General features: G+C 42.2%; 1 protein-coding gene across 1 annotated transcript; it reads left to right on the top strand.

The window, feature by feature from the left end:
- The first annotated feature begins 1,845 nt into the window (after positions 1 to 1,845).
- Positions 1,846 to 25,766, top strand: IL4R (interleukin 4 receptor). Its single transcript, XM_056536673.1, has 9 exons — positions 1,846 to 1,939; positions 5,392 to 5,530; positions 6,791 to 6,960; positions 11,309 to 11,460; positions 13,981 to 14,143; positions 18,156 to 18,255; positions 20,691 to 20,766; positions 23,343 to 23,419; positions 25,123 to 25,766. Exons 1-9 carry the CDS (start codon positions 1,864 to 1,866, stop codon positions 25,658 to 25,660), a joined length of 1,491 nt encoding a protein of 496 aa, XP_056392648.1. The 5' UTR covers positions 1,846 to 1,863; the 3' UTR covers positions 25,661 to 25,766.
- Positions 25,767 to 27,714: the final 1,948 nt, after the last annotated feature.

Genomic DNA, 27,714 nt, shown 5'->3' with positions numbered 1-27,714 from the left:
AAACGCACTCATGACAGGGGCAGTTGTGCTTTTGAAATAGCACCCACGTCCCGAAAGGAGTGACTAATTCACTCCTTTCGGCCATAGAATTGAATGGGGTCCGCTGCGCCCGTTAACAGTACACGTCAGCATCCCGTTTTCGGTGGGATGCCGACGGATACGATTAACGGGGTCCACAAAACGTAGTGTGTTCCGACCCTAAGTAATAAAACTTCCCATCCACCATTTTACCTGCTGCCTGCTTACAATAGACACACGTGACTGCCCCCCATTGGCTGAAGCTTGTTCTTAGTCACCAGTATGTTGGGTATTTGTTGACTGTATAAGCTTGTTGTTGGTTTCGTGTACAGAAAATCTGCTTCTGCTTTTTAACTCAAGGCAGATATCATCTTACATTGGCTCAGATGATTTTCATACCGTTTAGGGTCATAGGAAGGGGCCACATGTATTTACCTAATCTCCTATTTTAGTTCCCTTATTTAGTGACATCCTCCAGTATACATCAGCTCAGCTACTAGAACTGCAATGCACGATAATCTTCAGTATATTTAAATGCACCAATAAATACCATTAGAAATATATTAGAAATGCTGACAGCTATTTATCACTGACAACCCCCCCCCCCCATATATGCATGGTCAGCTCGGCCAAGCATGCATGTAATCTAAACCGGGTGTGGGCAGTAAGCTATTTCCACGCTTGTCTGGCAGAGGATTATTCTCCTCCGTGAAAAAAGGATCAGGTTTTCAAGTCCATCTGCCAAATTGTTTTCTCCCCCAAAATTTGCCCCATTCAGGACCCCATCTAGCAGGGAGACTACAAACATCCCTGTTTAGTCTATTTCTGTAGTATTACTCCCTTTCATCTCTCGTTCAAGATTCTGGCATACTATTAAACTAGATAACAACACAGTATGCAGTATGCTCACAAACTCCCCCTAGTGGCAGTAGAAGGCAGACAAAATTTAAATCCCCTACAACAGTGGTCTTCAAACTGTGGACCTCCAGATGTTGCAAAACTACAACTCCAAGCATGCCCGGACAGCCTACGGCTGTCCGGGCATGCGTGGAGGTGTAGTTTTGCAACATCTGGGGGTACACAGTTTGGAGACCACTGCCCTGGAATAACCTATAAAGCATTTTATAGGAACAAAATGTTGAGCCTGGTATTTTTTATTTATTTTTTATCAACTGATGCCAGATAGTTAAACAGATTTGTAAATGACTTCTTATTAAAAAATCTTAATCCTTCCAGTACTTACCAGCTTCTATATGCTCCACAGGAAGTTTTTATTTTTATTTTTTTATTTCTTTTCTGTCTGACCACAATGCTCTCTGCTGACACCTCTTTCCATGTTAGGGACTATGGACTATGGGGATTTGCTCCTACTCTGGACAGTTCCTGACATGGACAGAGGTGTCAGCAGAGAGCACGGTGGTCAGACAGAAAATAAATAAAAAAAAGAAAAGAACTTCCTGTGGAGCATATCGAAGCTGATAAGTACTGGAAGGATTAAGATTTTTTTTATAGAAGTAACTTACAAATCTGTTTAACTTTCTGGCACCAGTTGATTTAAGAAAAAAAGAAAAATGCTTAAAGAGTACCCCTTTAAGCATGAAATAACTCACACTCTCCTCTGATAGGGTCATTTTTTTTCTTTTTCCTGAATTTTCCCAATTCTCCCAATTCTTTATCACAGACCCAATGTTTACACATCCTGCACGGTTTGCGCCTTATATAGACATGGGAATGACACAAAGCCTTCTTACAAAAAATATTTTACAGTTTTTATTTCTTATTTTTGCTTTTAACTTTTTTCTTTATTATTTTTTGCTTTTGACTTTTAGATGCTGGTGACTGATAATGGAGACCTCTGCTGTTTCTCAGCCACAGGTGACCATAATATGGCTTCTGGTAATATTAGACACATTGTGTGCTGGTAAGTGACCCGCCCTGGTGTTCTTGGTGTCATAGAGCAAATGTCCCTTAATCCGGCTTCTGATCGGGCCAGAAATCCTACAAACTCATTCAGAAACAATAGTGCATTGATTTAGAAAACAATGGTACTGAACTGGAGGAAATTCTGGTTTGGTTGACAATCCCTAGTCATGTTTCAAGGCTCTTTTAGGGGACAGGCATTGATTTATAGGAAATCTACCTCCACTAGGTGGCACTAGAGAACCTGCTCTTGTTTATCCTTCTGCATATTTATTTTTTCCCTAGAAGCATTGCATGAGCAAGGTCAGCTTGGTGGTCTTCCTGAGGAGACCCCCCCCCCCCCCCCAAAAAAAAAAACCTCTATAAATGAAGGAACACTGTAGCTAAATATACATATAAAATAATGCAATTTAAAAAATTGCATGGTCTTGTTATATTAATTCTTTAGAGTGGTGCCAGGGTGATTTCCCGACTCTCATTGCTATTATTGAGCGTCTACAATTCCCCTCCATGGTGCACAACTATTAATCATACTCTCCATTTCAGGGGTCAGGACTAGAGCTGAGGTGTTTGGCCAGCACAACTCACACCTGTACTTCCCTTCCATTACTTTTCAGACAAATCACAGCACTTACTCCTCTCTGTTATACAATGACAGTGCTGGAAAAAGTGCACTAGACTTAAAAGGGGTACTCTGGTGGAAAGCTTCTTTTTTTATGTTTTTTTAAATCAACTGGTGGCAGAAAGTTAAACAGATATATAAATTACTTCTATTAAAAATCTTAATCCTTCCAGTACTTATTAGCTGCTGAATACTACAGAGAAAATTCTTTTCTTTTTGGAACACAGAGCTCTCTGCTGAATCATGGCCATATTTCTTTCTGCTGACATCTCTGTGCATTTTAAGAATTGTCCAGAGTAGGAGAAAATCCCCATAGCAAATATATGCTGCTCTGGACAGTTCCTAAAATGGACAGAAATGTCAGCAGAGAGCACTGTGGTCATGATTCCACCGGAGTACCCCTTTAACAGGTTGGCACTCTGCTTGATGATGATTTACACATTGTTGTACTATTGATAGCATGTGGGGGTGGACAGGGTTTATTACAGTAGCATAATACTAATCCCCTAATCATTTAGATAGTGGAGGTCTCAGCAGTGGGCCGTGATCTTACCCTATCCCTTGCCATGTGGATACGTTTTTAAAAGGAATATCTATTTAACACCAGTATGGTGGATGGGTAATCTATTACCATATAGGGCACTATATGACCATCGATGTGTTTCCCCTCTCTTGCTTGTGAAGACGGACAGTCCTCTACACATTGACGCTGACTTAACTCTAGCTTCTCTCTTGCGCGGATTGTATTTTACTCACAGATTTTCCAGGAATTTTGCGCAGTGTGATCCCAGAAGAATGGTATCTGTTTATATCGCTGTTTTTTTAAATTTAAAGCAAAAATTGTGAAAAAGTCATAGTGATGGAATTTTGGATCAGTCAGGGTCATGGTGCTGAGACCCACACGATCGCTAAATCATAAGGACAGTGGCCCTCAGAGGAGCGCCCTGCAACTTCAGCTGGATTTGGTTGATCCCTAATGAATTCAATAGGGCTGACGGGCAATGTCCAATAAAACTCATAGACAAAACGGTTGTAGATCCTATTATTCTAATCCTAGACAATTCCTTTCAAGGACCACTGACTATGTATGCTATATCAAGGACCCCTGACTATGTATGCTATATCAAGGACCCCTGACTATGTATGCTATATCAAGGACCTCTGACTATGTATGCTATATCAAGGACCTCTGACTATGTATGCTATATCAAGGACCTCTGACTATGTATGCTATATCAAGGACCTCTGACTATGTATGCTATATCAAGGACCTCTGACTATGTATGCTATATCAAGGACCTCTGACTATGTATGCTATATCAAGGACCCCTGACTATGTATGCTATATCAAGGACCCCTGACTATGTATGCTATATCAAGGACCCCTGACTATGTGTGCTATATCAAGGACCCCTGACTATGTATGCTATATCAAGGACCTCTGAATATGCATGCTATATCAAGGACCTCTGACTATGCATGCTATATCAAGGACCTTGGAATATGCATGCTATATCAAGGACCCCTGACTATGTATGCTATATCAAGGACCTCTGACTATGTGTGCTATATCAAGGACCTCTGACTATGTATGCTATATCAAGGACCTTGGAATATGCATGCTATATCAAGGACCTTGGAATATGCATGCTATATCAAGGACCCCTGACTATGTATGCTATATCAAGGACCTCTGACTATGTGTGCTATATCAAGGACCTCTGACTATGTATGCTATATCAAGGACCCCTGACTATGTATGCTATATCAAGGACCTCTGACTATGTGTGCTATATCAAGGACCCCTGACTATGTATGCTATATCAAGGACCCCTGACTATGTGTGCTATATCAAGGACCTCTGACTATGTAGGCTATATCAAGGACCTCTGACTATGTATTCTATATCAAGGACCTCTGACTATGTAGGCTATATCAAGGACCCCTGACTATGTATGCTATATCAAGGACCTCTGACTATGTGTGCTATATCAAGGACCCCTGACTATGTATGCTATATCAAGGACCCCTGACTATGTGTGCTATATCAAGGACCTCTGACTATGTGTGCTATATGAAGTACCTCTGACTATGTATGCTATATCATGGACCCCTGACTATGTATGCTATATCAAGGACCTCTGACTATGTATGCTATATCAAGGACCTCTGAATATGCATGCTATATCAAGGACCCCTGACTATGTATGCTATATCAAGGACCCCTGACTATATATGCTATATCAAGGACCCCTGACTATGTATGCTATATCAAGGACCCCTGACTATGTGTGCTATATCAAGGACCTCTGACTATGTGTGCTATATGAAGTACCTCTGACTATGTATGCTATATCAAGGACCTCTGACTATGTATGCTATATCAAGGACCCCTGACTATATATGCTATATCAAGGACCTCTGACTATGTGTGCTATATGAAGTACCTCTGACTATGTATGCTATATCAAGGACCTCTGACTATGTGTGCTATATGAAGTACCTCTGACTATGTGTGCTATATCAAGGACCTCTGACTATGTATTCTATATCAAGGACCTCTGACTATGTGTGCTATATCAAGGACCTCTGACTATGTATTCTATATCAAGGACCTCTGACTATGTGTGCTATATCAAGGACCTCTGACTATGTATGCTATATCAAGGACCCCTAACTATGTGTGCTATATCAAGGACCCCTGACTATGTATGCTATCTCAAGGACCCCTGACTATGTGTGCTATATCAAGGACCTCTGGCTATGTATGCTTTATCATAGGATATATATGTTGTCTATTGCATAAAAATATATAATTTCTTCCTTTACAGCTCAGAAGCAGCTTCACATTCTAAACCTGGACTGCTATAATGACTATATCACCGAAATGTTTTGCACTTGGAAAGTGTCTAACACATACACCAACTGCAGCCATGTTTTTCTGCTGGAGTATAATTATCAGAAAAAAAGGTAAATTTCCTCTCTAGTTATGTTAGAAAGAGGATCTTAATATGGATCAGTGGTCTCCAACCTGTGACTCTCCAGCTGTTGCAAAACTACAACTACCAGGATGCCCAGACAGCCATTGACTATTTATGGCATCATAATATCAACTTTTGGCTTCTTGTATGGCTTAAATTCTAGACATTTTTGTCTTCCTTATTTGCAAATATAATTTTTATCTGGTAACTGTAGAGCAGCCCAAAGAGAATTAACTGTATATGGATTAAACGGGTTGCCCAGGGAAAGAAACAGCCTGTGTTTGGTGTCAAAAAGTATAATAAAGCAACTTAATAATATACGGCACAGATCTTCCATATCAACTCTGCTCTCTCCCTTGTAGCTGTACATTACATCACATTCAGAGCTCCCATTCCAGCTCTCCCTTCCCTGCTGTCTGCTTAGTATGAGACCAGTGATGTGAAGAGGGGAGCACATACTACTGCTTATTAGATTTTAAGGCAGCAGATGGTCTTTCTTAGTAGTTTCTGTGAGAACAGGCTCACTGCTGTCTTATCTGAGAAAGGATTCATGCTGCCTTGAAGTCTAATAAGCAGTAATAGGAGCTCCCCTTTCACATTACTGGTCTCATCCTGAGCAGACAGGAAGGGAGGGGGAGCAGGGATGAAAGCTCTGCTTTTAGAGAGTGTGACCTGATGTCACATCTACAAGGGATAAAGCAGAGCTGATACGGAGAGATCTGTGCACTATGGCTAATAACATTATATTAGTAAGTTGCTTTTTTGTACATACACAGGTTGGCACATACACAGGTTGTTTCTGAATGCAGTTTGCTCTGTCCCTGGCCCCTCCTCTCTGCTCAGGATGAGACTAGTTATGTGAAGGGGAGGGCTGGTATTACTGCTCATTATATTTATGGCTCATTACATAAGACAGCAGTACACTTGTTCTGACTGAAACTACTGTATCTGAGACAGGCTTCCTGCAGGCTTGTCTAATAAATTACAAATCTAATGAGCAGTAACATGAGCTCCCTCCCTTCACATCACTGGTCTCGTCCCGAGCAGACAGGAGGGGAGGGGGAGGAGCAGACTGTATTCAGAGAGTGTGGTGTAATATGGAGAGATCTGTGCAGTATGGCTACTAACATAATATTAGTAAGTTGCTTTAATATACTTTTTGCCTCCATACACAGGTTGTTTTTCTTTCAAAGAACAACTGCTTTAACTATACAAAAATGGTTAATTTCTTTAATTTTGATTATTTCAGAACTTCCTACTGTGTACCAGAGAATGTGCAGCTTTCTGACCCCAGTTCACCTCCTGAATGTATATGTAACATCAGCGTCAAGTCCTTTGTAGCCGCTGATATCTATTATATTCAGGTCAGGTCCCATGGAGGCTACTCTTACAACCAGACAATTGAACCGGTGAATAAAGGTAACGTGCACTGTAGGGCTCTGTTCAGATAATGTATTTCACACTGAATTAGCATTAAAGCGGTACTCCAGTGGAAAATGTTTTAGTTTTAATCATCTGGTGCCAGAAAGTTAAACAGATTTGTAAATTACTTCTATTTTAAAATCTTAATCCTTCCAGTACTTATCAGCTGCTGTATGCTCCAGAGGAAGTTGTATATTTCTTTTCTGTCTGGCCACAGTGCTCTTTGCTGACACCTCTGTCCATGTCAGGAACTGTCCAGAGCAGGAGAAAATCCTCATAGCAAACTTATCCTGCTCCAGACAGTTCCTGATACGGACAGAGGTGTCAGCAGAGAGCACTGCGGTCAGACTGAAAATAATTCCAGAAAGAAATACAACTGCCTGTGAAGCAAAGCATCCAGCCACTGATAATTACTGGAAGGATTAAGATGTTTTAATTGAAGAAATTTACAAATCTGGCACCAGTTGATTTAAAAAAATTTTAAATTGTTTTCCCCTGGAGTACCCCTTTAAAATCCCAAGAAATGTACCCCCCCCTTGTTATTGTCACATGGACATAGCTTTTTTCTTTCCACGTAATGCTTGACTAGTTACATAGTTGCATAGTTAGTACGGTCGAAAAAAGACATATGTCCATCAAGTTCAACCAGGGAATTAAGGGGTAGGGGTGTGGCGCGATATTGGGGAAGGGATGGGATTTTATATTTCTTCATAAGCATTAATCTTATTTTGTTCCAGGAATGTATCTAACCCTGTTAATTGTTCCTGCTGTGACCAGTTCCTGAGGTAGACTGTTCCATAAGTTCACAGTTCTCATGGTAAAGAAGGCGTGTCGCCCCTTGAGACTAAACTTTTTCTTCTCCAGACGGAGGGAGTGCCCCCTCGTCCTTTGGGGGGGTTTAACCTGGAACAGTTTTTCTCCCTATTTTTTGTATGGGCCATTAATATACTTATATACGTTTATCATATCCCCCCTTAAACGTCTCTTCTCAAGACTAAACAATTGTAACTCCTTTAATCGCTCCTCATAGCTAAGATGTTCCGTGCCCCGTATTAGTTTAGACTAGGTCTAGGCTACTGCTTCTTGAAGAAAGTTGACATTTTTCTAACCTCTATACATAGAAAACTTACCCAGCAAAAACAAAACATGAGGGTCTGATGAGCGTGAGATAAGATCGGTCAGAAGGAGATATGTCTTTGAGATGGAACGTTCGGAATGTTTGAAGCTTTCCATGGCCTCGATCAGTGGTCTCCCAACTGTGGACCTCTAGATATTGCAAAACTACAACTCCCAGCATGCCCGGACAGCCGTTGGCTGTCCGGGCATGTTGGGAGTTGTAGTTTTGCAACATCTGGAGGTCCACAGTTGGGAGACCACTGGCCTAGAAACAAACAAAACTATTAAAACTCAGTACAGTCTGATTTTTATTTTTTTAACTTCATATACAAAAGAAAGAAAATGGAAAATTCCTGAAAGTTTTCGGACCGTGCGTAACTCTAAACAGTCTCAGGTTTAAAAACATTTTTGTGTCTTAGAGTTTTCCCTAGTCTTGTGTGCAGTAGAATCTACGGGCGACCAGCATTGGTTTCTTGTGGCTGGTAGCTACGGTACACTAAGAAGCTTTGGCAGCTCCGTAACCAATGTTTATATAAGGTTTAGGCCCCGTTCACACTACAGGTATCATCCTGTTTTTTTTTTACTGCCGTTATATTACAATAAAAGATGGGAAAAAAAAAAACGGATGCAATAACTGGTAATAACGGATGATAACTGATGACCATCATTCGTTATTTTTTTTTTTACTTAAAGGGGTACTCCGGTGCTAAGACATTTTATCCCCTATCCAAAGGATAGGGGATAAGATGCCTGATCGCGGGGGTCCCGCCGCTGGGGATCCCCGTGATCTTCCACGACGCACCCTGTTAGAATCAGTCCGTCTGATTACTGGCAATCACGGGGACGGAGCATAGTGACGTCACGGATCCGCCCCCGTGTGACATCACGCTCCACCCTCTCAGTGCAAGCCTATGGGAGGGGGCGTGACAGCTGTCCCACCTCTCCAATAGACTTGCATTGAGGGGGCGGAGCCGTGACGTCACTATGCTCCGTCCTTGTGGTCGAGATGGACTCAGCCTGAGGACCTCCAGCGATTCCGGAAGCCGCTAAAAGTGGGTGCTGCATGGTAGATCCCGATCTGACATCTTATCCCCTATCCTTTAGATAGGGGATAAGATGTCTAGGGGCGGAGTACCCCTTTAAAAAACCTGATGTTGTTCATCCATTATCATCTGTTATTACCAGTTACATCCGGGTTTTTTTTTTTATTAGGTTTTTAAAGGGGTTCTCCACCATAAGGTGATTTTAGTACGTACCTGGCAGACGGTAATGGACATGCTTAGGAAGGATCTGCGCTTGTCTTGGGGCTAAATGTCTATGTTGTGATATTACCACCGTCAATAACACTGTGGCTAGCTTTTTGTGAACTGGTATTTCCTGTTTGAGTTTCCTTCTTTGCCTACAAATCCCATAATTCCATTTTCCTCCCTCCCACACATCAGCCACCCCACCCAATGAAACATAAATGAGCTGCATCCATTCAAAAGACCTGTGGTTTTCAATCAGGGTGCCTACAGCTGTTGCATTAGTTGCAGATTGATCTCTCTCCCACCAAGTGATCCCTCCACCCACTGAAGCAGACAGGCTGCCTGTCATCAGCTGACTAGTGAGTCAGATCTCAGGTCTCATTGCAACCTGGGATAAATCCGGGCATGCTGGGAGTTGTAGTTTTGCAACATCTGGAGGTCCACAGTTGGGAGACCACTGGCCTAGATACAAACAAAACTATTAAAACTCAGTACAGTCTGATTTACATATACAAAAGAAAGTAACTCTAAACAAGCAGGAATAATCTGAAATTCATCTCCAACTATCCACACCTACACAACAACCTATAAAATTACCTCTTTTCAAAGACGCTTACAGCCTGTAATAACCCTGTGTCTTCATATACTTGCAGATACCCAACCATAGAGCTTCTGTTATGGGGCAAACATCTGTTTTCGCTTCATTTATGGGCAGGGACGTAGCTATAGAGGGCGCAGAGGTAGCAGTTGCACCAAGGCCCTGGTGCCTCAGTGGGCCCAAAGCACATCTGGGAACCAACACTGTGTGTGGACAGCTCTCTCCCTCGACGTGTTTTGGACCGTTACAGGTCCTTAGTCATGGCAATGACTAAGGACCTGCAATGGTCCGAAACACGTCGGCTCCAACCTGATGCAAGTTTGTATCCGCTGATCCTACAATAAAATACCTGTTGTTTTACCGCACTTGGCGCTGGACATTCCTTTGTTATACCAAAGCACATATGCTCCATAAAAGATCAGTATTAGGGTTCACACCACGTTTTTGCAATACAGTTCCTGTATCAGTTTTTTGATAAAAAACGGATTCCACAAAACCTGACTAAACTGTATCAAAACGTGTGTACAAATTTTTATCTGTATACGGTTGAAAACTGTAAGAAAAAAAAAAGTATACGTTTTTAGCTTTCCACTCCATTATGAATAACGTTTTACTTGTTTGATTGAAATTCCAAGAAAAAAAACTGAGCAAAGCCAAAAACCGTATGGTGAAAACCGTATGGAACCGTACAAACACACAGGTCTGTACGGTTCCCATTGACTAACATGTTTAAAAAAAACGCATACGGTTTAACACAGTTTTTCACTCGGACCAAACACCATGGTAGGCCACAGTTTTCTGTCCGAAAAAAAAAAAAGTTAAAAACCGTGTGGTCTGAAAAATGGAGACAACCGTATGCATTATGGTGCATACGGTTTTGAACGGGAAGTCTATGGGCACGGTTTTGTGTACGGTTGTATACTTTTTTTTTTTTTTATGAAACCGTATGCCGAAACCGTATAGTAAAATTGTGCTGTGAACCCACCCTTATTATTGGCAATTTTGTCATCAGGATCCAGAAGATACAAGTTACTTATCTGCTTATGGGGGGCTCTGTGGTATTATTTACATCTCCAAAAAGTTGTGATTTGTGTATGTTTAGAAATCTTTCTATGATCTGTGTACAAAATAAAGTGACGTGTGTGCTTATTAACACAGCCCTGGCTGAATTGGTGTGCCATACCCCCCCCCCCCCCCCCCCCCCTTGATGGAGTCAAGAGTCTCATGTAAGGGCTCACAATATGTTGGGTTCGCCATCACTTCCATAAAAATAAATACTACTCTAACATCTATGTATGTTCCCAGTAATAGTCATAACGTGTTTTAACTCAACTGTGTTACAACATTTTAGGCCATAACTAACATATTATTCTGTAACGTTCAGTTAAACCTAAAACTCCAGTCAATGTGACTATTGAAGATGTTGAAGACGAGACAGGAATAGTTTGCTGGGACAGCAGATACACACGTCATGACTTCTTGTTCCACCAGCTGATTTTTGAAGTCCAAACAAGCACCATACAAGAACCAAAGGAGGCAAGTAATGGTATTTATCACTAGCAAGCCAAGACAAGGCAAGTTTACAAAATGATAGATGGCACGGTAAAGGGGTTATTCCAATAACTGTCAAATTAAAAAAACTTTTTGACATGTCCTATAAATATTTAAAAAGTTTTGAACGGTCGGAGTCTGGGTGTTCAGACCCTCTCTGATTGCTAGATGGAGGCAGAAGAAGCAAGCAGCGGAGCAATCCACTAGGACACAGGCTCCAGGGACTTACTATAGGACACGACTCCTACAACCACATGGTTCTACCGGCTATATCTAGTGATCACCAGTGGTCTGAAAACCCATAATTGGATCGAAAAAAAAACTTTCTGACAAGTTTGTGTGACCTTTGTCAAAAGTTTTTTAAAGTGACAGTAATGCTTTAAGATTTACAGCATAAGCCCAAGATGTGGACCTCTGGGTTTCCACTTGGGTTTTTTTCTGGCAGTTTTTGGATATCTACCGCTGCAGTTTTTGAGCCAAAGTCAGAAGTGGATCCATAAGGGAGGAGAAGTGTAAGTCCTTCCTCTATATGTCTTATTCCTTATGACTACACTTCTGGCTTTGGCTCAAAAACTGCAGCGACAGTTTTCCAAAAACTGCCATAAAAAAACCAAGTGGAAACTTAGCCTAAAAGTCTTGCCACCCCCATGAGCCAATTAGCACCTGTGTGGCTCTTTCAACACTTCTATAGTCTTCAATAAAGAAGGATATGTCCTCTCCGCTGGAGAATAGACTCCCTTGCTCCCGATAGATGATAGTTCCAACAGGCATTTATAGAATATACTTTAAAGGGGTACTCCGGTGGAAACCTTTTTTTTTTTATCAACTGGTGCCAGAAAGTTAAACAGATTTGTAAATTACTTCTATTAAAAAATCTCAATCTTTCCAGTACTTAATAGCTGCTGAATACTACAGAGGAAATTCTCTGGAAACACAGGAGCTCTCTGCTGACATCATGACCACAGTGCTCTCTGCTGACATCTCTGTTCATTTTAGGAACTGTTCAGAGCAGCATATGTTTTCTATGGGGATTTGTAAATTACTTCAATTAAAAAATCTCAATCCTTCCAGTACTTATTAGCTGCTGAATACTACAGAGGAAATTATTTTCTTTTTGGAACACAGTGCTCTCTGCTGACATCATGACCATAGTGCTCTCTGCTGACATCTCTGTCCATTTTAGGAACTGTCCAGAGTAGGAGAAAATCCCCATAGAAAACATATGCTGCTCTGGACAGTTCCTAAAATGGACAGAGATGTCACCAGAGAGCACTGTGCTCATGATGTCAGCAGAGAGCTCTGTTTTCCAAAAAGAAAATAATTTCCTCTGTATATAAGTAATTTACAAATCTGTTTAAATTTCTTGCACCAGTTGATTTCAAAAGAAAAAAAGTTTTCCACCGGAGTACCCCTTTAACTCTAGTGGGAAAATAAGGAAGAAAACTGTGTCTCTAGAGCAGTATTTCCCAACTAGGGCGCCTCCAGCTGTTGCAAAACTACATCTTCCAGCATGCCCGGACAGCCTTCGGCTGTCTGGGCATGCTGGGAGTTGTAGTTTTGTAACAGCTGGAGGCACCCTGGTTGGGGAACACTGCTCTAGAGCATCTGTCTTACATAGAGAGATATGTATGACTCAGGCCTATGAGCTAAAATGCGCTCTATATAAACTAAGTGCCGGCTGTGCATTACAGTTGACACTCACCAACAATGACAACTCCAGTTCCAGCCATTTAACTCCCTACATGCCATGGTCAAAAGTGACCATGGCATTAAAGGGGTACTCCGGTGGAAAAACTCAACTGGTGCCAGAAAGTTTAACAGATTTGTAAATTACTTTTATTAAAAAAATCTTTATCCTTCCAGGACTTTTTAGCAGCTGTATGCTACAGAGGAAATTCTTCTATTTTTGAATTTCTTTCCTCATGGCAAACCAATGCTACAAACCTATGCTACTTCCTCATAGCAAACCTATGCTACTCTGGACAGTTCCTGACACGGACAGAGGTGTCAGCAGAGAACACTGTGGACAAGACAAAAAAAAGAAATTCAAAAGGCAAAGAATTTCCTCTGTAGCATACAGCTGCTAATAAGTACTGGAAGCATAAAGATTTTTTAATGGAAGTCATTTACAAACCTGTTTAACTTTCTGGCACAAGTGGAGTACCACTTTAAGTTGAATAGACAAAATGCCATGTATCAATGAAAAGCTCACTACAAAATAGCCCCTCGCACAGCTCTGTAGATGGAGAAATAAGAAAAATATAGGAGTCAGAATATTGCGATGAAAAACGATTTTGTTTACGTTTTTTTGTATTTTTTGTAAAAGTAGTTAAACATAACCAAAAGTGTATAAATTAAATAAAGAAACGTATAGGGGGTAGTAGCGACAGCTTTCTTCATTCTGGAGAAGGGCTTTTTATTGCTAACCTACATAGGTCGCGGTATTTTAATCTACTAGTAACAAGTGCCAGAATCTTCTCATTTCCCAATTATGTCTAATAACAGGTTAAGGTGACTACACTGCACCAAGTGGAATCCTGCTCTGTAATAAAGAAAAGACTCCTCAGACGAAGACAGAACTATACAATACAGGTCCGATCAAAGCCAAATGGTATTTCCTACAATGGTGTATGGAGTGAATGGAGCTCTGCGGCTGTGTGGTACAATGGTAAGGGCCTAAATAATGTATAGGCGGTCACATATATCACTTAAACCCATTATCACTGTAGGCCAACGTTCCCCAACCTGTGGCCCTCCACACTCCGTCTGTTTCACTGCTGTAGGGCTGTAACTTCCATAGATAATATTACTTGGATGAGTTTTTTGTCCCTGTCATTAAAAATAATAATTGAATAAATAACGTAATAAATTGACATATCACATAGACATGTCAAAAGTTTTGATTATTTGGGAGCTCAGTGCTAAGACCTCCATCGATCATTAGAACAAGAAGAGATTTAAATGGGCACCTTCAGATATAAAAACTTTTTATATGTTGTACATGTACTTGGCAAAACAATAGTTTTTCACATTTTATTAAAGAAAACTGCCTCTGAAAAATCCCACCACTAGGGGTCCCCATACCTCCTGGGACACTGAGTCCCACAGCAGAATGAGTGTGTCCAAGGGTCATAGACACAAGATGGGTGATTGACAAGGCTGCAGGAGGAACACAGCCTGTAGCAACACTGCTGTAACACAGAGTTTTATTAAACATGAGCCTCCAGCTGTTGCAAAACTACAACTCCAAGCATGCCTTGGTAGTCAAAGGATGTCTGGGCACACTGGGAGTTGTAGTTTTGCACAAAGCTGTAGGCACAGAGCTGAAGGCAACACTGCTGTAAAAAAGAGTTATCCAAACACTGTTCCAACTATTCCAAAACTACAAGTCCCAGCATTACAGGACTACCTAAGGATGATACACAGGAATGACATAGGAGCATATAGAAAATGTATGCATAAAAAAAACACTGTACTTTTAGCACTAAACCTTTGTACTAATTTAGGAAGATGTAAGTTATACACTCACGATATTGTCTTTTGTGGTAGAGTACAGACAATCTCTAATAATCATTGTGTGTCTGTGTGTACAGCATAAATCCAGAGAGGAAAGGGTTACAGAGCATGGCTGCCAGGCTCTCAAGAGCAGTGAGTCAGCAAAGTGAGGGAGGGGGAGGAGTCATCACAGTGCAGGCAAGAGAAGGTCACGCCCCCTTCATTTGGCAAGATGGAAAAGACATTGAGCAGCTGTAATATGCTTCTTTCTAGTGAAATATTGGTGATAGAGACACAAAAATGGTCAGGATGAGGTACTGAGCAGCACATAACAGTTTTTTTTTTGTGTGGTATCTAACAGGTACGCTTTAAGCGCTTCACTTCCCATCTGTGTAGGTCTATGAAGCCTGTCTTGTGAAATGATGTGCACCCTCAATCTTTAACCCCTTAACGACCAAGGACGTGTATACCAGTCCATGTGCCGTTAAGCAGGTATGGAGTGTGCCATACCTGCCGGCCCCCAGCTGATTCTTCTATCTGAGGGCTGGCGTTAATAGCCAAAATGCAGCGATCGCCACGCCATCTGTATGAGGAATCTAATGATTCCTCCTAAAAGTCCCCTAAGGGGACTAAAGGTGTAAAAAAAAAAAAAAAGGTTTAAAAAGTTTAAAAACACGCACATTAACCCCCTTCCTTATTAAAAGTTAAATCACCCCCCTTTTTCCACATTCCATATAAAAAATATATAAACATAATAAAAATAATCATGTGTGGTATCGCCACGTGGGTAAATGTCTGAACTATAAAAAATATAAGGTTAATTAAACCGCACTGTCAATGGCGTACACATAAAAAAAATTCCAAAGTCCAAAACTGTATATTTTTTGTCAAATTTTGGTCAAATTTTGTGGTGAAGTGATTGATGTCAATATAAAGTACAATTGATGGCACAAAAAAATAAGCCCCATATGAGTCTGTAGGGTGCAAAATTGAAAACATGATGATTTTTAGAAGGGGATGAGGAAAAAATGAAAGTGCAAAAGCAGAAAAAACCTGTGGTCCTTAAGGGGTTAACCTCAGCGTACTACAAGACACAATCACTGGTGTAAAGTGATCAGCTTATCACTGAAGTGTCCTGATTTAGTTAGGATGCCCAGAAAATGCTTATACAATTGAAGGGGGGCAGTACCGTATTTTTCGCCGTATAAGACGCACTTTATCTTCCCCAAAACTGGGGGGGAAAAGTCGGTGCGTCTTATACGGCGAATACACCCCTATCGCGGCGGTCCCTGCAGCCATCAACGTCCGGGACCCGCGGCTAATACAGGACATCACCGATCGCGGTGATGCCCTGTATTAACCCTTCAGACGCGGTGATCAAAGCTGACTGCCGCGTCTGAAGGGAAAGTGACACTAACCCGGCTGTTCGGGACCGCCGCGATTTCACCGTGGCGGTCCCGAACAGCCCGACTGAATAGCTGGGTTAGTGCTTACAGGACACCGGGAGGGACCTTACCTGCCTCCTCGGTGACTTCTCCGTTCAGGGATCCCCTATATGGCCGGCGCTCTCCTTCCTCGTCATCACGTCGTCGCTTACGTGCGTCGGCGTGCGTAACGACGTGATGGCGGCGACGGAGAGCGAGGATACCTGGCTGGCAGCAGAGACGTTCTGGAGCGACGGGGACACGGCGACAGCGATGGAGCGACATCCAGGGCAGCGGTGACGGGTCCGGAGCGACGGGGACACGTGAGTTTTACCTCCTATGCAGTGGTCTTCAATCTGCGGACCTCCAGATGTTACAAAACTACAACTCCCAGCATGCCCGGACAGCCAACGGCTGTCCGGGCATGCTGGGAGTTGTAGTTTTGCAACATCTGGAGGTCCGCAGGTTGAAGACCACTATTGGGTTCAAAATCTTAAATTTTTTAGATTTTGCACCTTTAAATTGGGTGCGTCTTATACGCCGGTGCGTCCTATAGGGCGAAAAATGCGGTAATAACTATGAAACCACCCCCTTGTTTACACCACTGGGGCTAATTATACGAGCACTGTAGATATATTGAGGGAGATTTATCAAAACCTGTGTAGAGGAAGAGTGGTGCAGGTGAACATAGTAACCAATCAGATCGCTTCTTTCATTTTCAAAGAGGCCTCTAAAAAATGAAAGAAGTGATCTGATTGGTTGCTATGGGCAACTGCCCCACTCTACCACTACACAGGTTTTGATAAGTCTCCCCCATTGTATCTCTGCCAGGGTTAAATGACCTTTCACTATAAGGGTACGTTCAGACGAGCGGATTTTCTGCGCGTATTTCACTGCGGATCCGTCCCTGAAGGACCTCTATATGCTGCCTTTACAGGTGCCTGCTCGGAGCGGCAATACGCCCCTACAAGCAGACACTCTGCGATGTGCGAGTCGCCCCGCGCATGCGAAGTATACTCGCACATCGCGGCAGCTCTCGGCCTAGCTGATTGAGCAGGAGGAGCGGCCCCGATGTGAGCGAGTACACCGTGCATGCGCAGTGACTCGCACATCGCTTCAGTGTGTCTGCACGTAGCGGCGTATTGCCGCTCCAAGCAGGCACATGTAAAGGCAACATACAGAGGTCCTTCAGTGGCGCATCTGCAGCGTAAAATACGCTGTAAATCCGCTCGTCTGAACGTAACCCTAAGGCTGGGTTCACACATAATATTTTTTTTGATCAGCATGTTTCGCCAAAACCAGGATTGGGTCCAAAAACACAGATTAAAGTGCAAACCTTTCCACTTTAGTTTTTCGTGGTGTCAGTTTTGGCAAAAAATACTGATCAAAATACTATGGGGGGAATTTATAAAGACCCTGATCTCTGCTGCCAATCTTCCGCTGTCTGGGCACGCTGGGGGTTGTAGTTTTGCAACACCTGGAGGCACATTAGGTAGGAAACACAGTTAGGGAAATATTCACTTAGTACTGTATTTCCCAACCAGGGTACCTCCAGTTGTTGTAAAACTACAACTCCCAGCATGCCCGGACAGCCTAAGGCTGTCCGGGCATGCTGGGAGTTGTAGTTTTGCAACAGCTGGAGGCACCCTGGTTGGGAAACACTGACTTAGTAGATATTATGTAATGATATAATTCTGGACTTAGTGTAAGTGAAGGTTCCTAATGTTATATATCCTAACCCCATCTTACGTTTGTCTACAGACTACGACCTACGGTTTCATGAGATGATGCTAATAGCGATTCCATCATCTGCGTCAGTGATTTTTGTTTGCATTTTCCTGTGCTCAGTGTGTTCCTGTTAGTAAGTATCCAGCAAAAAAAAAAATTGTATTTGCAAAGAAATTGTCTTTTCAATGAGGCCCGCTGATGGATTATCAGGTAGTCTGGGGTATTGGTTGTCCGACGAAAAACCACCAGAGATAAAATATAAACCTAAAAAGGGGACACATTTTTTTAAATTTATTTATTTATTTATTTACTAGCTGAGTACTCGGCGTTGCCCGGTTTTTCCTTCATAATCCTGGTTGGGGAGGAAAATAAACAAAGGAGGAAGCTTTTGACTTCATATCCCGTCCTCATATATTGTTGTCATACCCCAACCCCACATCCCGATCTCCTATCCCATCCTCCTATCTCGACCTCCTGTCCAGATCTCCTATCCCGACCTCCTATCCCGTCCTCCTATCTCGATCTCCTATCCCATCCTCCTATCTCGACCTCCTGTCCCGATCTCCTATCCAGACCTCCTATCCCGTCCTCCTATCCCGTCCTCCTATCCCATCCTCCTATCCCATCCTCCTATCTCGACCTCCTGTCCCGATCTCCTATCCAGACCTCCTATCCCGTCCTCCTATCTCGATCTCCTATCCCATCCTCCTATCTCGACCTCCTGTCCAGATCTCCTATCCCATCCTCCTATCTCGACCTCCTGTCCAGATCTTCTATCTCGACCTCCTATCTCGTCCTCCAATCTCAAGCTCCTATCCCGACCTCCTATCCTGACCTCCTATCCCATCCTCCTATCCCATCCTCCTATCTCGACCTCCTGTCCCGATCTCCTATCCCGATCTCCTATCCCGTCCTCATATATTGTTGTCATATCCCAACCCCACATCCCGACCTCCTATCCCATCCTCCTATCTCGACCTCCTGTCCCGATCTCCTATCCCGTCCTCCTATCTCGACCTCCTATCCCCTCCTCCAATCCAGGCCAAAACTATCTTTTATATATCAACTGGCTACGGAAAGTTAAACAGATTTGTAAATTGCTTCTATTAAAAAATCTTAATCCTTCCAATAGTTATTAGCTTCTGAAGTTTTCTGTCTAGGAACTGCACAGCTCCCGGGACGTGACATCATCATCGAGCAGTTAGCTTCTGAAGTTGAGTTGTTGTTTTCTGTCTAACTGCTCAATGATGATGTCACGTCCCGGGAGCTGTGCAGTTCCTAGACAGAAAACTTCAGAAGCTAATAACTATTGGAAGGATTACGATTTTTTAATAGAAGTAATTTACAAATCTGTTTAACTTTCCGGAGCCAGTTGATATATAAAATTTTTTTTTTGCCTGGAATACCCCTTTAAAGGGGTACTCCACTATATTTATCCTCCTATCCAGAGCAGAGGGGATATGTGTCTAATCCCGGTGGGTCCGACCTCTAGGATCCCTCACAATCTCCAGAGCAGGGGCCTGTCTTTCCCGGTGCATGGAACAGTGTGTGTTGGTACACGTACCATGTATTCTCTATGGCAGTGTTTCCCGACCAGGGTGCCTCCAGCTGTTGCAAAACTACAACTCCCAGCGGCACCCTGGTTGGGAAACACTGCTCTATGGGTTTGCCAAGATAGACAGTGCATGGAGTGCTTGCTGAAATGCCACTCCATGGACAGGGAGAGCCAGGGCCCGTTCTGGAGATTGTGGGGGGTCCAGGTCTGGGAGAACATCCCTCAGGAGACCATCCACCACCTCATCAGGATCATGCCCAGGCATTGTAGGGAGGTCATACGGGCACGTGGAGGCCACACACACTACTGAGCCTCATTGTGACTTGTTTTAAGGACATTACATCAAAGTTGGATCAGCCTGTAGTGGGGTTTTCCACTGTGATTTTGGGTGTGACTCCATATCCAGACCTCCAGGGGTTGGTACATTTGATTTCCATTGATCATTTTTATGTGATTTTGTGATTTCAGCACATTCCTCTATTAGTTCATTTATTCAGATCTAGGAGGTGTTATCTTAGTGTTCCCTTTATTTTTTCGAGCAGTGTATATAATTAGAGATGAGCGAACTTACAGTAAATTTGATTCGTCACAAACTTCTCGGCTCGGCAGTTGATGACTTATCCTGCATAAATTAGTTCAGCTTTCCGATGCTCCCGTGGGCTGGAAAAGGTGGATACATTCCTAGGAGACTCTTTCCTAGGACTGTATCCATCTTTTCCAGACCACGGGAGCACCGGAAAGCTGAACTAATTTATGCAGGATAAGTCATCAACAGCCGAGCCGAGAAGTTTGTGACGAATTTACTGTAAGTTCGCTCATCTCTATATATAATAACATATTTAGTTTTTATGGCACCTCTATTTTTTTCATTGACTGACCATACGTCTATCGGACCCACACACAGACTGGGACTTGTGACTGTAGTACGGATGCAAAATGTGTCCATAATGCACCAGTGTGAACACAGATGTAAATCTTACCTGACTCTTCCTCCCATTTTCTTTCCCGCAAAGCTGTAAGAAATGGCTAAAGACCATCCCTGATCCTGACAGAAGTCAGCTCTTATTAACCCTGATGAATACGCCACAGGTCAGTAATGAGAAAACATTCAATCCAAACATAGCATTTTGTTCATGCAGATTCTGATTCTCTTTCAGTATTTCCCAAGTAGTACCCATTGCCCAAACAGTAACTCCAACCCAGTGTTTGCCAACCAGGGTGTCTCCAGCTGTGGCAAAACTACAACTCCCAGCATGCCCAGACAGCCTTTGGCTGTCTGGGCATGCTGAAAGTTGTAGTTTTGCCACAGCTGTAGTCACCCTGATTGGGAAACACTGACGTAGAGGCTAAGAGGGGTGAGGGCATGGAGGGAAAATATGGAGGCTAAGGAGGAAAGATGACCTAAAGGCTAATGGGGTGAGGGTATGGAGGCTCAGGAGAAGAAGGATATGGAGGCTAAGAGGGGTGAGGGCATGGAACAGTGTTTCCCAACCTGTGTGCCTCCAGCTGTTGCAAAACTACAACTCCCAGCATGCTTAGTCAGGCAAAGGGAGTTGTAGTTTTGCAACAGCTGGAGGCACACTGGTTATGAACTACTGCTCCAACCAGTGGACCTCCAGCTATTGTAAAACTACAACTCCCAGCATGCCTGGACAGCTGAAGGCAAAGTACTGAAAAAGCACTTTATGCGTCATGAGTGTTAAACCCCCGATATATTAGACTGTATAGCCGTTTTGTTGCATACATTAGCCATTGGCCAAAATGCTAAATGTATAAGGTATTGTGTCTGCAGTTTCTATACAGGAAAAACTATAGCATGCATATCACCTTGACGGGAGGCAAAAGGAGGGGCTATGGCCATGTTCGGCATAAGCTTCCTTCACGGAGTAATAACATAGCCTTAACCCCTTCAGGACCCGGGGTTTTTCCGTTTTTCCTCCTTAACTTAAAGGGGTACTCCGGTGAAAACCTTTTTTTCTTTCAAATCAACTGGTGGCAGAAAGTTAAACATATTTGTAAATTACTTCTATTAAAAAATCTTAACCCTTCCTGTACTTATTAGCTGCTGAATACTACAAAGGAAATTATTTTCTTTTTGGAATGCTCTCTGATGACATCACGAGCACAGTTCTCTCTGCTGACATCATTATAATAATAATAACTCTTTATTTATTGTTTTCCTTGGTGGGATTTGAACCAAAGTCCCCAGCACTGCAAGGCAGCAGTGCTAACCACTGAGCCACAATGCTGCCCTTAGTATACATCTGCTGTGCATGGTTGCTAAAATGGACAGAGATGTCAGCAGAGAGCACTGTGCTCGTGATGTCGTCAGTGTTCCAAAAAGAAAGGAATTTCCTCTGTAGCATTAAGAAGCTAATAAGTACTGGTAGGATTAAGAATTTTTAATAGAAGTGATTTACAAATATGTTTAACTTTCTGCCACCAGTTGATTTAAAAGAAAAAAGGTTTTTACCAGAGTACCCCTTTTAAAAAAATCATAATTCTTTCAAATTTGCACCTAAAAATCCATATGACTGCTTATTTTTTGCGCCACCAATTCTACTTTGTAATGACGTCAGTCATTTTACCCAAAAATCTACGGCGAAAGGGGAAAAAATCATTGTGAAACAAAATTTTTTTTTTTAAAAAACACCATTTTGTAACTTTTGGGGGCTTCCATTTCTACAAAGTACATTTTTCGGTAAAAATAACACTTTCTCTTTATTCTGTAGGTCCATATGGTTAAAATGATCCCCTACTTATATAGGTTTGATTTTGTCGTACTGCTGGAAAAAATCATAACTACATGCAGGAAAATTAATACATTTAAAAATGTAATTATCTGACCCCTATAACTTTTTTATTTTTCAGTGTATGGGGGAGTATGAGGGCTCATTTTTTGCACCGTGATCTCAAGTTTTTATCGGTACCATTTTTGTATTGATCGGACTTTTTGATCGCTTTTTATTCATTTTTACATGATATAAAAAGTGACCAAAAATATGCTATTTTGGATTTTGGAATTTTTTTGCGCGTACACCATTGACTGTGTGGTTTAATTAATTATATATTTTTATAGTTCGGACATTTCCGCACACGGCGATACCACATATGTTTATTTTTATTTACACAGTTTTTTTTAAATGGGAAAAGGGGGCTGATTCAAACTTTTATTAGGGAAGGGGTTAAATGATCTTTTTTCACTTTTTTTTTGCAGTGTTATAGCTCCCATAGGGACCTATAACACTGCACACACTGATCTTTTACATTGATCAATGGTTTCTCATAGGAAACCACTGATCGATGATTCTGCCGCTTGACTGCTCATGACTGGATCTCAGGCACTGAGCAGTCATTCGGCGATCGGACAGCGAGGAGGCAGGTAGGGACCCTATAGTTGTCTTGTAAGCTGTTCGGGATCCCAAACAGCTCCTTGAGCTAACCGGCAACGTTTTAGTTTCACCGCAATCAATGATGCGCGCTATCAGCCACGGGTCCCGGCCGTTGTTAGAGGCCGGGGCCGACCCGCTATGACGTGGCCCCGCGTTATTGAACGGGAGCGGACTCATGACGTACCGGTACGTCATGGGTCCTTAACAGGTTAAACAACTGATACTGTGAGCAAATGTAAATGGCTCTCACCATGACATACATCCATTTTCTAGGGGCCAGTCTTACATTCTGATATAAATGACAACAATCTTCCATTCATGGAGAGGAGGAGGTGTAATAAAAGTATTTGGTGAGTACCCTATACAGATAATAAAATGCAAATGAAAAAAAAAGAAAACGCAAATGAAACACCAACGCGTTTCGGACTGTCGGCAATCCTTAATCATGTTATAGCACACGACCATACAACCTGCATGCTTGAGTAGTGAGAGGAAAATGAAACATACAATAGCAAGTAAACACCCTCTTGACGTGGGTGAAGGGCTGCCCTATGAGGGCAGCCCTTCACCCACGTCAAGAGGGTGTTTACTATGGGGGAGATTTATCAAGACCTGTCCAGAGGAAAAGTTACTGAGTTGCCCATAGCAACCAATCAGATCGCTTCTTCTATTTTTGAAAAGACCTCTGGAAAATGAAAGAAGCAATCTGATTGGTTGCTATGGGCAACTCAGCAACTTTACCTCTTCACATGTTTTGATAAATCTCCCCCTATGTGTCTATACGTGAACAATAACCCCTACTAACCCTTTTTAGGTTGGTATGGTCACTATATAGACAATCTCTACTGTTCAATATATTTTTATTAAGTTTTAGTTTTCACTAGAGATGAGCGAACTTACAGTAAATTCGATTCGTCACAAACTTCTCGGCTCGGCGGTTGCTGCCTTTTCCTGCAAAAGTTAGTTCAGCTTTCAGGTGCTCCCGTGGGCTGGAAAAGGTGGATACAGTCCTAGGAGACTCTCTCCTAGGACTGTATCCACCTTTTCCAGCCCACCGGAGCACCGGAAAGCTGAACTAATTTATGCAGGATAAATCATCAACTGCCGAGCCGAGAAGTTCATGACGAATCGAATTTACTGTAAGTTCGCTCATCTCTAGTTTTCACAAAAGGGAAGCAATATGACGATCTTCTACTTTGATGGGACAAGCTTTCATCTGGATCAACACAGTAGAGCATTAGGCTGAACTTGATGGAGTCTTTTCAACCTTACAAGCTATGCAACTATGTGTCAACTTTCTCATCTATTTTTAATGACAATTAGCTAAACCTTAAAGGGGTACTCCACTGGAAAATATTTTCTTTTAAATCAACTGGTGCAGAAAGTTAAACAAATTTGTGAATTACTTCTGTTAAAAAATCCCAATCCTTCCAGTACTTATCAGCTGCTGTATTCTCCAGAGGAAGTTGTGTACTTCTTTCCAGTCTGACCACAGTGCTCTCTGCTGCCACTTCTGTCTGTGTCAGGAACTGTCCAGAGCAGAAGAGGTTTACTATTGGGATTTGCTCCTGCTGCAGACAGTTCTTAACATGGACAGAGGTGGCAGCAGAGAGCACTGTGGTTAGACTGGAAAGAACTACACAACTTCCTCTGTAGCATACAGCAGATGATAAGTACTGGAAGGATGAAGATTTTTAAATTGAAAGCAACATTTTTTTCCTCCACCAGAGTATCCCTTTAAGTACCACAGGCAACTTTATACATCATTGACCAATATTTAATACTGGGATTCCCAGCGATCTTGGGAATGGAGGTTCTCAGTCCATTTTGCCACTCCAGTCCCTGTCTATTGGACAGCTGTAGAGCGCAAAGTGCTATCAAGTGCAAAGTGCTATCAAGTGCAAAGTGCTATCAAGTGCAAAGTGCTATCAAGTGCAAAGTGCTATCAATTTTCTTCTATGCAAGGATTCCATCCTCCAGTGAATCTAATAATAAAATAATAATGTCGTCAATAAAATAAAATTACTTACTGCATTTTACTTTTTTTTCTTAGTGGAAACTGGCTTAAAATGCTCTCTAGAAATATTGGTGAAACTAACCCGAATTCTGGAAACCTCATCCCAGCTGGACATCAAGATTGTTTTGAAAGTAAAGACGTCAAACCATTGTTTCTGGTCCCGGAGATAACCATTGTTGAGAAGTCAGTAGACATCACTCCACTTGACATACACTCAGTCACTGAACCAGCAGAAGAAGAAGAAGTCGATGAAGCTGGAGATCTCGGGGTGGAATGTGATTTTATCAAGGAAATGTTCCTTGAAATTCTCGATGGCGATAAGGATGACGTCATGGAGATGGATGATGCTGACAGCTTGGAGAAACAAGACCAGAGTAGATTTATTGCTCTATCAGATGTTTGCTTCAAGTCAGATCTACAGACCACTACTGAACTTGTGCCTACGGGCTACACAAACGGGAATTTACCCATCAACACGTCACAAGAATATATTTATTCCCCAGCAGTATACACGGACTATACACCCAGCCCCAGCTGTAGCATTGACACCTACATGGAGTATAACGGAATATAACAGGAATCTAGAGAGTCTGATGAACCAATGTCTACAAACCATAAGCAGTAAGAATGGTATCTTTCAATAGAAAAGACGCACACTTCTAACTAGAGATGAGCGAACTTACAGTAAATTCGATTCGTCACGAACTTCTCAGCTCAGCAGTTGATGACTTTTCCTGCATAAATTAGTTCAGCTTTCAGGCGCTCCCGTGGGCTGGAAAAGGTGGATACAGTCCTAGGAGACTCTTTCCTAGGACTGTATCCACCTTTTCCAGCCCACCGGAGCACCGGAAAGCTGAACTAATTTATGCAGGATACGTCATCAACTGCCGAGCCGAGAAGTTTGTGACGAATCAAATTTACTGTAAGTTCGCTCATCTCTACTTCTAATCTTTAGAATTTCAAATGCTTTAAGTACCATTTAGTTAATATAAAAGGTTACAAAAAATGTTCACCCATTGTGCTCTCTGATGGAATTGGGTAGAAGAGAAACCATCTTTGTGTTCAAAGACTCCATTTTGTATGAAGACTTGATTATTCTCGGTCTAAGTGACTGTATTCTAACTTTCTTGTGAATTCTACATAACTAACTAGACGATGGGCATCTTATCTTCAAGAATGCAGACACTTATCTTTTTCTACCCCAGATGCGTCCTTGAAACAATGGTTCATTATATTTGAGCTTAAGCAATGTATATTTTGTATTTACCTTTCTTCTTACTATGTGAAAGATTGATGGTTTCCCTGTGTTTGTACAATGTAAAGCTTACTGAGCAGCCTTATTGGAAATGGGCTATATAAGAAAATACACTGCAAGAGGGCTAGGCCAGTTCTGCCTTCAGCTTACAGAGACAACACTTGTGTTTGTATCGTGATTTTGAATGGCAGGTAGTGTTGGAAGGAACGTTGGGTGACTGCAGCCCCATACAGGCTTTCCACGCACAAATTGGGCATCCGCCGACAGAAGACGTCTCGGCCTTTGGGGTCGAACCTAACACTCTCTAAGCGCCAGAAAACCTTGGATTCCGGGTTGTTTTCACCCTTTCACGGGCTCCTGGTTAGTCTTTATCCAGGTAATTTTCACCCTGGCTTGGGCTCCCGGTTCCAAGTGCTCCTTCCTCTCATGAAGGGATAAGGTATTACAGGCGCCGGATACTTCCGACGTTTCGGAGGCCACGCCTCCTTTCTCAAGTCTCAGTAAGAATGGCATCTACCATAAGATACAACCGACCTGGCTTATGCCATATACATGCTTCAACAATTAACCTCTATACCAGTGGTCTTCAACCTGCGGACCTCCAGATGTTTCAAAACTACAACTCCCAGCATGCCCGGACAGCCGATGGCTGTCCGGACATGCTGGGAGTTGTAGTTTTGCAAAATGTTGCTTTCAATTCAAAAATCTTCATCCTTCCAGTACTTATCAGCTGCTGCATGCTACAGCGGAAGTTGCGTAGTTCTTTCCAGTCTAACCACAGTGCTCTCTGCTGACACCTCTGTCCATGTTAAAGGGGTATTCCAGGAAAAAACTTTTTTTTAGATAGATAGATATTATATATATATATATATATATAATCAACTGGCTCCAGAAAGTTAAACAGATTTGTAAATTACTTCTATTAAAAAATCTTAATCCTTTCAGTACTTATGAGCTTCTGAAGTTAAGGTTGTTCTTTTCTGTCTAAATCCTCTCTGATGACACCTGTCTCGGGAAACACCCAGTTTAGAAGAGGTTTGCTATGGGGATTTGCTTCTAAACTGGGCGTTTCCTGAGACATGTGTCATCAGAGAGGACGTAGACAGAAAAGAACAACCTTAACTTCAGAAGCTCATAAGTACTGAAAGGATTAAGATTTTTTAATAGAAGCAATTTACAAATCTGGTTAACTTTCTGGAGCCAGTTGATATATATATATATATATAAAAAAAAGTTTTTTCCTGGAATATCCCTTTAAGAACTGTCTGCAGCAGGAGCAAATCCCAATAGTAAACCTCTTCTGCTCTGGACAGTTCCTGACACAGACAGAAGTGGCAGCATCTGGAGGTCCGCAGGTTGAAGACCACTGCTCT

The sequence above is a fragment of the Hyla sarda genome, chromosome 8 (genome assembly GCF_029499605.1).
Source record: "Hyla sarda isolate aHylSar1 chromosome 8, aHylSar1.hap1, whole genome shotgun sequence".
In the NCBI taxonomy this organism is placed as follows: domain Eukaryota; kingdom Metazoa; phylum Chordata; class Amphibia; order Anura; family Hylidae; genus Hyla; species Hyla sarda.
The sequence above is the reverse complement of the archived record's forward strand: the minus strand, read 5'-3'. Positions and strand labels throughout refer to the sequence as shown.